Below are 13,109 nucleotides of genomic sequence, written 5' to 3'. Positions count from 1 at the left end.
CTCCAACACTCCAGGGAAAACAGCCCCAGCTGATTCAGCCTCTCCTTATAGCTCAAATCCTCCAATCCTGGCAACGTCCTTGTAAATATTTTCTGAACCATTTCAAGTGTCACATCATCCTTTTGATAGGAAGGAGACCAGAATTGGAAGCAATATTCTAAAGTGGCCTAACCAATATCCTGTACAGCCGCAACATGACATCCCAACTCCTATACTAAATGCTCTGACCAATAAAGGAAAGCATACCAAATACCTTCTTCACTATCCTATCTACCTGAAACTCCACTTTCAAGGAGCTATGAACCTGCACTCCAAGGTCTCTCTGTTCAGCAACACTTCCTAGAACCTCACCACTAAGTGTATAAGTCCTGCTCTGATTTGCTTTTCCAAAATGTACCACTTCACATTTATCCGAATTAAACTCCATCTGCCACTTCTGAGCCCATTGGCCCATCTGATCAAGATCCTGTTGAAATCTGAGGTAATCTTCTTCGCTCTCCACTACACCTCCAATTTTGGTGTCATCTGTAAACATACTAACTATGCCTCTTATATGTCCCTGCCTGCCCTGACTGTTTGACTTGCTTCTGTTCTCAACTGTACCAGTCTCAGATTGATCTCTTTCCTCACTATTTCCCTGGGTTCTACCCCTTCACCTTATTAATTTAAATCCTCCTCATCAGCTCTAGCAAATCTCCCTGCCAGTATATTCGTCCCCTTTCAATTCAGGTGCAATCCATCCTCCTGGTACAGGTCACTTCTACCCCTGAAGAGATTCCAATGATCCAAAAAAAATGTAAACCATTCTCCCCTACACCAGCTCCTCAGCCAAGCTTTCATCTGCTTTATCCTCCTATTCCTACCTTCAAGAGCTTGTAATCCAAATATCCTCGAGGACCTCCTTTTTAAATTCCTGCCTAACTTTCAATATTCTCCCTTCAGAATCTCTTCATTGTTAGTTCCAATGTGTTCAATTACCTCCTGCTGGTCCCTCTCCCCTTCGAGAGCATTCTGCGCCTTCTTTAGATATCCTTGATCCTGGCACCAGGGAGGCAACACACCATTCTGATTTTTCGCTGTTGGCTGACAGTTCTCTATCGCAATCGGTCGCTTGAAACCCAACGTATCTCTCATTGCATTAGAGCCTGTCTCAATACTAGAAACTTGGCTGTTCGCGCTACATTCCTCTGAGAGTCCATCACCCCCTACATTTCCCAAAACATTTCATACTTGATTGAAATGGGAATAGCCACAGAAGACTCCTGCATTACCTGCCTACCCATCTTACCTTTCCTGGAGTTAACCCATTTACCTGACTGTATCTGTGGCTTTTCTCCCTTCCTATAATTGCCATCCATCACACCCCCAAGGTCTTGTAAATTCCTCATTGCCTCTCACTGTCACTCCAACTGATCCATGTGATAAAATAGGATTCGCAACCAAACACACTTACTGAAGACATCACCATCGGTAACATGGAAACTCTCCTTAAACTCCCACATCCAACAGGAAGAGCATATCACTCTACTGAAGGCCATCTTTGCTCCTTCACAATCTACAGAACCAGAAAATAGCATTGTCTCTTTAGGGCAAAAAGACGATGCCCAGGCTAACTTAGTACTCACGGTTTATATTTTAAAAATTTAATCAAGAGACAAATTTCAAGAAAACATATACTCAATAAAGAACCCACTTTTTTCACTACTGCAGACTTACAGCAAGGTTTCATGTTAAAAACTATACACTTATCTGTTCCTGTGCTGTGAGCTCTCCCATTCAGGTTCTTCCAAGGTCAGCTGTGAATTTCGCTGTTTGTTAATTTTTCCTAGATTCACTCTGATGTCCAGGGATACATGAACTCAAATAGCAAAGGCAGTAACTATGCAGATTAACTGCTGTGTCAGTTAGCAGTATAGGTTTCTTTCTCTCTCTCCTTCGCTGACCATGTGTTCATTGCCTTTTGTCTACCTTTCTTCCTTTTAAAAGTGCCGTTGTTTTGACTTTTTTCTTCAAAGTTCCAAACAATGCAACAGCGTATAAAACAGTAATTGCTGCTTCTGGATTTCGAGGAAATCACCTCCAACACCTAAAATATCTAATAAACAGAGCTCTTACAGGCTCAATTTTTTTTTCCCGTATGCCATCTTGAGTTACCCAGAATTCTTTTCCTACATACAGCAAGAGCCCAAAGATTGACTACTACATTCAGGAAAGGAATCCTATTACCACCTTCCCACTTTGCTTTTCAAGCAGCTTCACACAATGTCTGAAGTGGCCTTGCAAGCGATGTATTTTCTGAGGGAAAATACATTTATGCAATAAACAAAACTCTGTCAGCATCCTGAGAATCAACAGTGAGTTTTCATTTGCTATAATTCTTGGGGTACAGTTTCCTCCTTTTAATGTTCATGAAAGGTTGGATGTGATGACAGTGCTGACCATTTTTCGTGTATCCATCTCACACAATTAAGCAAATGTTTCATGTGAAATTTAATTAACAAGGTCAGCAATGGAGATTTATGCATTCCTAGAGTTTACTTGTTTGAAATTTAAATATAGTTGCATATCAGTGAATGTGTACTTATTATACTAAATACATTATAGAAAGGTCTGTCAGTATGATTGTTCGAAGTGGATCATTGAGAAATTTCAATAAAGAAATCTGCTACCCGTACCTTGCTAGTGCCCATTATCTTAGGGAAGGTGTAGGATGAGCAACCTTCTGGACTTTGACCAAGTTGACTAAATGGTGCATGGAATGTGGCCTGTATTGAAACATAAAATAAAACATCACAGATTTGTTACATTGCCATATAATTCCAGAATTGTTTGTTACCTAAAGTAATTTTCTACAGAAAAGAGCATATTTCCTTTTAACAAAGATAAAAATAATCAATCAGATGAGATCATTCGAGAAGACTCACTTTATCAGTGGCATAGACTGCATCAAATAAGCCTAAAATAGTGACAGCAACTCCAACAGCAGGACCATTAATTACACCAATCAGCGGCTTTGGAAAATCAATGTAATGGCTTACATATCTCCTGTTGGAAGCAAATTTTAAACCATATCAGTTTGTTCATGCTTGGATTTCAAAAGTACACAAATATTGCAATAATTAAAACGTCTCATGAAAACAATAAGTATTACTATTGTCAAATGTATTTTTTAAAGAAAAATAGAACTTGTATTTTTAAAACATTATTCTAAGATATTTTAATATATGTCTGGTGGAAATCTGCAATAGATATGAAATATTGCAGCCCTGTTAACTACATAATTATTACAGAGGTGTCACTTTTCATGAGAAGATTTTAATCGTCACCCATTGCTCACTTCAGTAGTTCTCCAGAGTTCTTGGACTTCTGCTCTACTCCTTCTGGCCCAATATCAGTGAAGTTGCTCAAGTCATTCCCACTACAGTAATAATCACCACTTCCTGCAGATAAAGAGATAGTAAGAACTCAAATTCATCTAGAAGGCTTTTGAATACTTATCTTCTTTAGATAAATAGCATTCAATACAGTGACACATAGCAAATTAAAAAAAAAGTTATAACTCATGGAATAAAAGGAACGGTAGCCATGTGGATACAAGATTATTGAATGATAGGCAACAAAGAGTAAGGAGACAGTGAGGTCTGCAGAAGGTCTTCTGATGAAAGGCTCTGGCCCGAAATGTCAATTTTCCTGCTCCTCGGATGCTGCCTGACCCGCTGTGCTTTTCCAGCAATTCACTCTCAACAAAGAGTTAGGGTCAACTGGTGATTTTCAGGTTAAAGGAAGTTTTGTAGTTGAGTTGCCCACATTCCCACAGCAATGTGATTGACTCTTAACTGCCCTCTGGGCAATTAGGGATGGGCAATAAATGCTGACTTAGCCAGCAATACCCCATATGCCATGTATAAATATATTTCTGTATCTAGAGAGTGAATGTGTTGTGTCTAGTTAACATACCAAATATGATAAACTGTTTATTTGTAATTGTTTAATTTTTCGTGAGCTCTGGATGGTATTTTCAAGTTGGTGATAAATTCAAATAATTGGATATAACTTCAATTGAGTGTCAGCAACAACTTGATCAAGCAACTTTGCAAAATTATTTTTGCAATTTGCTTGTTTAGTTTCTGGTACTATAATTAGCAATTGGTACCTTTGTACGAAAAATGGGGAATTTGTTAGCTGGAGCCCAGATTTTCAGCATTCAGTGAGCTTCTCTGATGTGGCTAAAATGGCAGAATTGGTTGCAAGTTTTAAGTCCAATCCCCCGATATGGCAGCTACCATTTTCACAGGGTTGGGAATAGCATCAACTCTGGATTCACATGTCCACAGTTTATGCAGGAAGCTGACTATTTACTTTAGCAGCTGCCTTCACTCCCGCATGATTTTTGTAAGGTAGGAGTCTGAAACCTGAAGTGTGCAGATTATACCAGGTCAAACTCTTGTGGATTCTGTTGGACAACCAGGTTATACTTTGTAGAATAAGTTACCTTGTTGGATCTGGTCCTTGGAAAACTTTGGGAAAGGAAAGTTGCCATCCAAAGTGGAGGCAATCCTTTGGAAGAGGTCAGCTGTCCTTTGGGATTGTTATATGTAGTCATGCTTAATTATAAGAAGTGCATAATTCAATGGAACTGTCAAGCTGTCAAAGAAATCTGTCAGAATTATTAAGACATTTAAAACACAGGGCAGCTTAATCATTGGAAGAATGTGTAGAGAGTTAAAATATGAATGATTGCTTTCTATCTTACTCAATTGATTGGCATAAGCCTAAGAATTCTATTAATAGATTAGTGTGAATAAATTAGTCACATTGATCCATTATCACAGTGGGGTACAATCCATTTCACAGTATTGGGGGTGGATACAGGCCTTGAGGTTGCATAGATGGCAGGGTGGGGAAACGTGAAGGTGTGGGTGAAAGCTGACGAGATGTTTTATATTTTGATCTTTACTTTTAAACTTTGAATGCAATCTGGAGTCTCCAGGCAGACTTTCTGCCCAGCCCACTTTGGTACCTGGCATCCTCTTCAGTTGAAATAGGTTGCCAGAGCAAATTTACAGTGCAGTCTACCAGCATTCCCCACCCACACCAAAAATAGATGTTTGTACATCTATTTTCATGGAACTGGGAGTTCTCCTTACTCTCCATACTTGATCTAAGAATTTTTTAAAAAGCCTAGAATTCTGCAACCTACCCATTTTTCGCTTGTCCGATGTGTGTGATTGTAATTTAACGTTTTTCACTAATATCAGCCAATCACATTGTTTCTCTGAGGAATTATGATAAATTTATAATGTTTAAAAATATGCAGAGGCACAGAAAGAAAAGCACTAAAACAAAATTATCCTTTATTTGCTATTTTGAGGTCAGATATTACCAATGTATCTCAAATTAGAGTCATAGGGAAGTACAGCACGGAATTAGACCCTTCTGTCCAACTAGTCCATGTCAATCAGATATCCTAACCTAATCTCATCCCATTTTAAAGCACTTGGCCCATATCACTCTAAACCCTTCCCATTCATATACCATCCAAATGCCTTTTAAATGTTGTAATTGTACCAGCCTCCACCACTTCCTCTGGCAGCTCATTCCATACACACACCACTATCTGCGTGAAAAAGTTGCCCCTTAGGTTCCTTGTAAATGTTTCCCCTCTGTTATGAAGTTGAAGGCATGTACTGTACCTTTAAGAGAGAGAGAAAGCTGGCAAGCACCTGTCATTTCACAGTGTGTGCTGGAAAATTGAAAGATGTAACATTTTGGCTGTAACATAAAAACATTGTTTTCACAACAGTTCAAATTTAACCAATCAGTTTAAATTTTTCCCCAAAATGCTAAAACCCAATCAAATTTGAATTTTACTGTTTTGACAACATCAAACCAATGAGATGATCTGATGTTTCAGGTATAAAAAGCAGGCATTTTGGACAGTTAGCCAGAAACAGCACTGCCTTCCGTTGTCAGACAGACTGCCCAAAAACCTTTCTATCAAAGATACCTTTTTCATAAGAAAGATAGACCAAAGACAATCTAGGGAGATCTACAAACAGAGGAAGATCGACACCAGACACAGAGCCACTATCTGGTTTTGAAAATTGAGTTGCTGTAAATTTAATAGGGGCTTTATTGGATTAGTATATTGTTTTCGAGTCGGAGGTAGATAACAAACCTTTAAGAAAAAGGAGGATTAGAGTTGTAAATAGTTGTTGTTTAATGTTCATTTTAGAGTTAAAGAATAAAGTTGTTACTTTTTCTTTAAATAGTGGAATTTAGGTAGTTCTCTGTCACTCATACTTTAACAGATTACGAGGGGAGCTAAGCTTTTTTGTGTGTTTGGTTTAATTAGCAGAAAGGTTCACCGCCATGTCATAACTCCTTTCACCCTAAACATATGCCCTCTAGTTTGGGACTCTTCCATCTCAGGGAAAAGACCTTGTCTATTTAGCCTGTCCATGCCCCTCATGATGTTATAAACTTCTTTCAGGTCACCCTTCAGCCTCTGACACTTTAGGGAAAACAGCTGCAACCTATTTAGCCTCTCCCTGTCGCTCAAACCCTCCAATCCTAGCAAGATCCTTGTTAATCTTTGTTGAACTTTTTCAAGTTTCACAACATCTTTGTTGAAAGGAGACCAGAATTGCACGCAATATTCCAAAAGTGGCCTAACCAATGTACTGTACAGCTGCAACATGACCTCCCAACTCCTATATTCTGTGCTTTGTCCAATAAAGGAAAGTATACGAAATACCTTCTTCACTATCCTGTCTACCTGCGACTCCACTTTCAAGGAACTATGAACCTGCACTCCCAGGTCTCTCTGTTCAGCAACACTCCTCAGGACCTTACCATTAAGTGTATAAATCCTGCTCTGACTTGCTTTTCCAAAACGTAGCACCTCACATTTATTTAAATTAAACTCCATCTGCCACTCTTCAGCCCACAATATCCCATTAAACTCTGAGGTAATCTTCTTAGCTGTCCATGTCACCTCCAATTTGGTGTTATCTTCAAACTTACTAACTATACCTTTTATGTTCACATCCAAATCATTTATATAAATGACGAAACGCAGTGAATCCAGCATGGATCCCTGTGGCATACCACTGGTCATAGGCCTCCAGTCTGAAAAGCAGCTCTCCACCACCACCCTCTGTCTTTGATCTTCATGCCTGTTATGTATCCAAATGGCTAGTTCTCCCTGTATTCCATGAGATCTAACTTTGCTAACCAGGCTACCATGAGGAACTTTGTCGAACGCCTTACTGAAGTCCATATAGATCACGCCCACCACTCTGCCCTGATCTTTGTTCCTTCTTCAAAAAACTCGATCAAGTTCATAAGACATGATTTCCCACGCACAGAGTCATATTGATTATCTCTAATCAGTCCTTGCCTTTCCAAATGCATGTAAATCTTGTTCCTCAGGATTCCCTCCAACAACTTGCCCACCACCGATGTCAGGCTCACTGGTCTATAATTCCCTGGCTTTTCCTTCCCACCTTTCTTAAATAGCGGCACCACATTAGCCAAACTCCAGTCTTCCAGCACTTCACATGTGACTATCGATGATACAAATATCTCAGCAAGGGGCCCAGCAATCACTTCCTTAGCTTCCCAGAGAGTTCTAGGGTACACCTGATTAAGTCATGAGGATTTATCGACTATTGTGTGTTTCAAGATGTCCAACATCTCCTCCTCTGTAGTATGGACATTTTCAAGTTGTCACCATCTATTTTCCCACTCTCTATATCTTCCATGTCCTTCTCCACAGTAAACACTGATGCAAAATACTTGTTTAGTATCTCTCCCATCTCCTGCGGCTCCAGACAAAGGCTGCCTTGCTGATCTTTGAGGGGTCACAATCTCTCTCTAGGTACCCTTTTATCCTTAATGTATTTGTAAAAACTCTTTGGATTCTCCTTAACCCAATTTGCCAAAGCTATCTCATGTCCCCTTTTTGCCTTCTTGATTTCCTTCTTAAGTATACTCCTACAGCCTTTATACTCTTCTAAGAACTCACTCGATCTATCCTGTCTATACCTGACATGTGCTCCCTTCTTTTTCTTAACCAAACCCTCAATTTCTCTAGTCATCCAGCATTCCCTACACCTACCAGCTTTCCCTTTCACCCTACCAGGAATATACTGTCTCTGGACTCTCGTTCTCTCATTTTTGAAGGCTTCCAATTTTCCAGCCATCCCTTTACTTGTGAATACCTGCTCCCAATCAACCTTTGAAAGTGTTTGCCTAATACTGTCAAAATTGTTTTTTCTCCAATTTAGAACTTGAACTTTTCGATCTGGTCTATCCTTTTCCATCACTATTTTAAAACTAATAGAATTACGGTCGTCGGCTCCAAAGTGCTCCCCACTGACACCTCTGTCATCTGCCCTGCCTTATTTCCCAAGAGCAGATGAAGTTTTGCACCTTCTCTTTTAGATACATCCACATACTGAATCAGAAAACTGACTTGTACACACTTAAACTCCTCTCCATCGAAACCTTTAACACTTTAGCAGTACCAGTCTATGCTTGGAAAGTTAAAATCCCCTATCATAACCACCCTATTAGTCTTACAGATAACTGAGAAGGGCTTATGCCCGAAACGTCGATTCTCCTGTTCCCTGACCTGCTGCGCTTTTCCAGCAACACATTTTCAGCTCTGATCTCCAGCATCTGCAGACCTCACTTTCTCCTCAAAGATAACTGAGATCTCCTTATAAGTTTGTTTCTCAATTTCCTGCTGACTATTGGGTGGTCTATAATATATTCCCAATACGGTGATCATCTCTTTTCTATTTCTCGGTTCCACCCAAATAACTTCCCTGAATGTATTCCCAGGAATATCCTTCCTAAGTACAGCTGTAATGCTATTCCCTATCAAAAACACCTCTCTCCCTCCTTTCTTGCCCCCCATTTATATAGACTTTGTATCCTGGAACATTAAGCTGCTAGTTCTGTCCATCCCTGAGCCATGCCTCTGCATTTGCTATGATTTCTCAGTCACATGTTCCTAACCATGCCCTGAGTTCATCTGCCTTCCCTCTTCAGCCCTGTCAGCATTTTCTGCAAGTTACTTGAATAAAAGGGGCTCCACAAGATTTTTGCCCACTGGTTGTAGGGGATTGGGGGTAGTCCAGCACATCAGTAGTAAAGACAGAGCTGAAGTATTTGAATCCACCTTCAGCCAGAAGTGCTGAGTCGATCCATCTTGGCGTCCTGCTGAGATCCCCAACATCATAAATGCCAGTTTTCAAAAAGTTTGATTCACTCCATGTGGTATCAAGAAACAGCTGAAGGCATTGGATATTGGGAAGGCTATGAGCCCTGACAATATTGCACAATAGTACTGAAGATATGTGCTCCAGAACTTGCTGTGCCCCTAACCAAGTTGTTAAAGTACAGCTGCAACACTGACATCTAACCGACAACATGGAGAATTGCCCAGGTGTATCCTATATTCAAAATGAAGGAACAACCCCAACTCAACCAATTACTGCTCTGTCAGCTTATCTTTGATCATCAGCCAAGTGGTGGAAGGGGTCATTAATGGTTCTGCCAAGCAGCACTTGCAAAGGAATAACCTACTCACTGATCCCCATTTTGAGGTTTGAGGCCACTCAGCTCCTGACCTCTTTACAGCCTTGGTCCAAACATGGACAAAAGAGCTGAAGTCCAGAGGGAGACGACGGATTCTGCCCTTAATATCAAGGCAAAGTTTAATGAATACAGCATCTAGAAGCCCTTTCAAAACTGGAGTCAATAGAAATTTGGGAAACTTCCCTACTGGCTGGAGTCATACTTACTATCAAGGAAGAAGTTGCAATTGTTGGAGAATAATTATTCCAATCATAGAACATTATAGCAGGGCGGCATGGTGGCTCAGTGGTTAGCATTGCTGCCTCACAGCGCCAGGAACCTGGGTTCAATTCCCGCCTCAGACAACTGTTTGTGACCCGCTGTTTGTGGCCTTCTAGATTCCTCCAATTGCTTTCAAAAGCTTCTTTGACTCCTTGCACACCTCATTTAACTTTCTCTTGTGACTCCACAAAATGGAGAAAGTGAGGATTACAGATGCTGGAGATCAGAGCTGAAAAATGTGTTGCTGGAAAAGCGCAGCAGGTCAGGCAGCATCCAAGGAGCAGAAGAATCGATGTTTCGGGCATAAGCCCTTCTTCAGGAATTCCTGAAGAAGGGCTTATGCCCGAAAAGTAGATTCTCCTGCTCCCTGGATGCTGCCTGACCTGCTGAGCTTTTCCACCAACACATTTTTCAGCTCTGACTCCACAAAATGCCAGTAGTTATCCAAACCATTCACTGAATAAGTGAAATGGACTTCTGGCAAACTTCTCAATCATAAAGACATTTTTGTGTGGTTTGTGATGTGGTTTATTGAAATCTGGATTAATCCTCATTCAGGTATTATGGTAAGAAGTTGTATATTTTAAACAATATTACATTTAGTTGTATAAAATGCCTAAAATAAAAAGTGTAACATTAGAATATGGTAGAATATGGATAGTTGTAGTAGTGTACAGGGCAAACGAAAACAATTTACAGGTCTATGTGGAAAGAGCAAGACTAATTGGGTAGTTGCAGGAAGAGCCAGTAGAGGCATTAAAATGGATGCTGGAGATCTGAAACAAAAACAGAAATGGCTGGTGAAACCCAGCAGGTCTGACAGCATCTGAAGAAGTGTTACCAGACATGAAACATTAACTCTGCTTTCTTCCCACAGATGCTGTTGGACTTGTTGAGTTTCACCAGCCTTTTCTGTTTTTATGTGAGAATGGGCAAAATGGATTGAATGGAAAATTTATCATTACACAGAGATATGAATGGTGAAACTGAATTTGATTAATTTGTTAACTTCTGAATAGCAGCCAAAAAATAACTATGAAAAGCCTTTGGATAACTGAAAAACAGAAATGTTCACCAACGTATTTCATAGAGTGAACCAGCAACTCCTCTGATCTAATCTACATGTGACACTGTTCCAGAAATAGGTGCATAATTTTAATACCTTGTTGACCTAGAAACCCATGGAGCTGTAAACAATAGCTGCAAAGCTGAAAAAAGGACCTATTGACAACCAGGCATTGCATCAGAAAAGAATTAAGTCAACTCAACTCTATAAACAGCACCTTGCTAATATTTAAGAACTGATAATCAAGCTGCTCAACACACTTAAATAACAGTTCAACAGACACACTAAGAACCACAACTCTCAACAATATAGACTCCAGCACCATTCCTAGCTACATATTATTGTACAGGGACTTGGGTGGCAGATTGATATAAAGGTGGTTCCTAAGACAACATTGACTCGGCTCGAGGAACTCTCTTTAGTCTAATGTTCAGCAAAGTTGAGAAGGGACAGCCATACAGATCATCATCATTCGCACCACACTCTAACCCCACCAAATGATCACTCAGTTTACTTGAAAGGAAGAACTGATGGTACCATGAGTATATAATGTATTTTGATTGTGCGACTTTAGTGTTCAACATCAAGAGTGGATAAGTAGAATCCAACATTGATCAAGGTGGTCAGGACCTGAAGGATACAATTTCAAGTGGTAAGGGACAAATACATGACAATAAACTGCATGACCTCACCCATATAACATACCGATTGTAGATGTAACTGCCCATCACAACATTGATAGAAACGTTACCTTTTGCATGCTGAGAACAATCTCATCGTGCAAAATAATACTAATACTAAGCAGGTGAGACTAAATACATATATCACAGTCCAAAATTGATGGTGCTGTGGTCTATCAGCAGAATGCCCTCATTCATGTTTACAATCAAATCAAGAGTCCAAGCATGGCGCAATGTGTATTCTATAAGGGGATAACATAAGCATTATCAACTGTATCTTAGAATGAGCTAAGGTCCTATTAAATCATTGCATCATAGAATCCCAACAGTGCAGAAACAGGCCTTTTGGCCCAACAAGTCCACACTGACCCTCTGAAGAGTAACCCACCCAAACTCATTTCCCTACCCGACTATCCTATATTTACCCTTGACTAATGCACCTAACTTAAACATCCCTGAACACTATGGGCAATTGAGCATGGCCAATTCACCTAACCAGCACATCTTTAGAATGTGGGAGGAAATCAGAGCACCCAGAGGAAACCCACGCAGAGACAGCGAGAATGTGCAAACTCCACACAGTCACCTGAGGCTGGAACCGAACCTGGCTCCCTGGCGCTGTGAGGCAGCAGTGCCTACCACTGAGCCACAGTGCCGTCCTGACATAGCTTTGCTTGATGCTAAATATTTAAATTAATTAAATTGAATTGAATTTATTGGCACGTGTACAGAGGCGCACAGTGAAAAGCTTTGTCTTGCAAGCAATACAGGCAGATCACATAGATAAATAGCATAGATAAGTAAATAATAGGTAAACAGTGGCAAAAACAAAAACACAGGTACAGGCAAATGTTAAGCGTCTGAGAGTCCATTCAGTATTCTAATAACAGTAGGGTAGAAACTGTTGCGAAACCAGCTGGTGCGTGTGTTCAAGTTTCTGTACCTTCTCCCTGATGGTAGAGGTTATAGAAAAACATTGCCAGAGTGGGGTGGATCTTTGAGAATGCTGGTGACCTTTCCTTGACAGCAGGTCTGGTAGATGGATTCTAGAGATGGGAGGTTGACCCTTGTAATTTTCTGGGCCGAGTTCATCACTCTCTGTAACCATCTCCGATCTTGAATGGTACAGTTGCCATACCAGGTAGTGATACATCCAGACAGAATGTTCTCGATGGCGCACCTATAAAAGTTGGCAAGGGTATTCACCATCATGCCAAATTTCCTCAGCTGCCTGAGGAAGAGGAAATGTTGTTGGGCCTTTGTAACCAGCGCATTCACATGAATAGTCCAAGAAAGCTTGTTGGCCACTCTCAGGAGTTTGACACTCTCCACTTGTTCCACATATGTGTAGGGGGTCATGAGTAACATCCCGCTGAAAGCCAATAATGTGTTCTTTGGTTTTGCTGGCATTGGGAGCTAGGTTGTTCGCAGTGCACCATTTTTCCAGGTCTTCCACCTTCTATAGTCTGTTTCATTGCCATCTGAGATTTGAC

The 13,109-nt window shown here is 40.4% G+C and overlaps 1 protein-coding gene across 7 annotated transcripts in view; it reads right to left on the bottom strand.

The window, feature by feature from the left end:
- eci2 (enoyl-CoA delta isomerase 2) overlaps positions 1-13,109 on the bottom strand; it is a 174,423-nt gene that overhangs the window by 14,114 nt on the left and 147,200 nt on the right. For all 7 annotated transcript variants that reach the window (XM_087978506.1, XM_087978507.1, XM_043719487.2 and 4 more), the window contains 3 exons: positions 3,338-3,440; positions 2,925-3,045; positions 2,676-2,765 (listed from right to left, as the gene is read on the bottom strand). In XM_087978506.1, coding sequence (XP_087834632.1) covers positions 2,676-2,765; positions 2,925-3,045; positions 3,338-3,440 — 314 coding nt within the window. The remainder of the gene's footprint in view (positions 1-2,675; positions 2,766-2,924; positions 3,046-3,337; positions 3,441-13,109) is intronic.

The sequence above is a fragment of the Chiloscyllium plagiosum genome, unplaced genomic scaffold, assembly GCF_037043375.1.
Source record: "Chiloscyllium plagiosum isolate Xiang-an unplaced genomic scaffold, Cpla_swu_hap1 HiC_scaffold_34, whole genome shotgun sequence".
Taxonomy (NCBI): domain Eukaryota; kingdom Metazoa; phylum Chordata; class Chondrichthyes; order Orectolobiformes; family Hemiscylliidae; genus Chiloscyllium; species Chiloscyllium plagiosum.
Note: the sequence above shows the minus strand (reverse complement) of the source record. Positions and strands in the feature narration are given on the sequence as shown.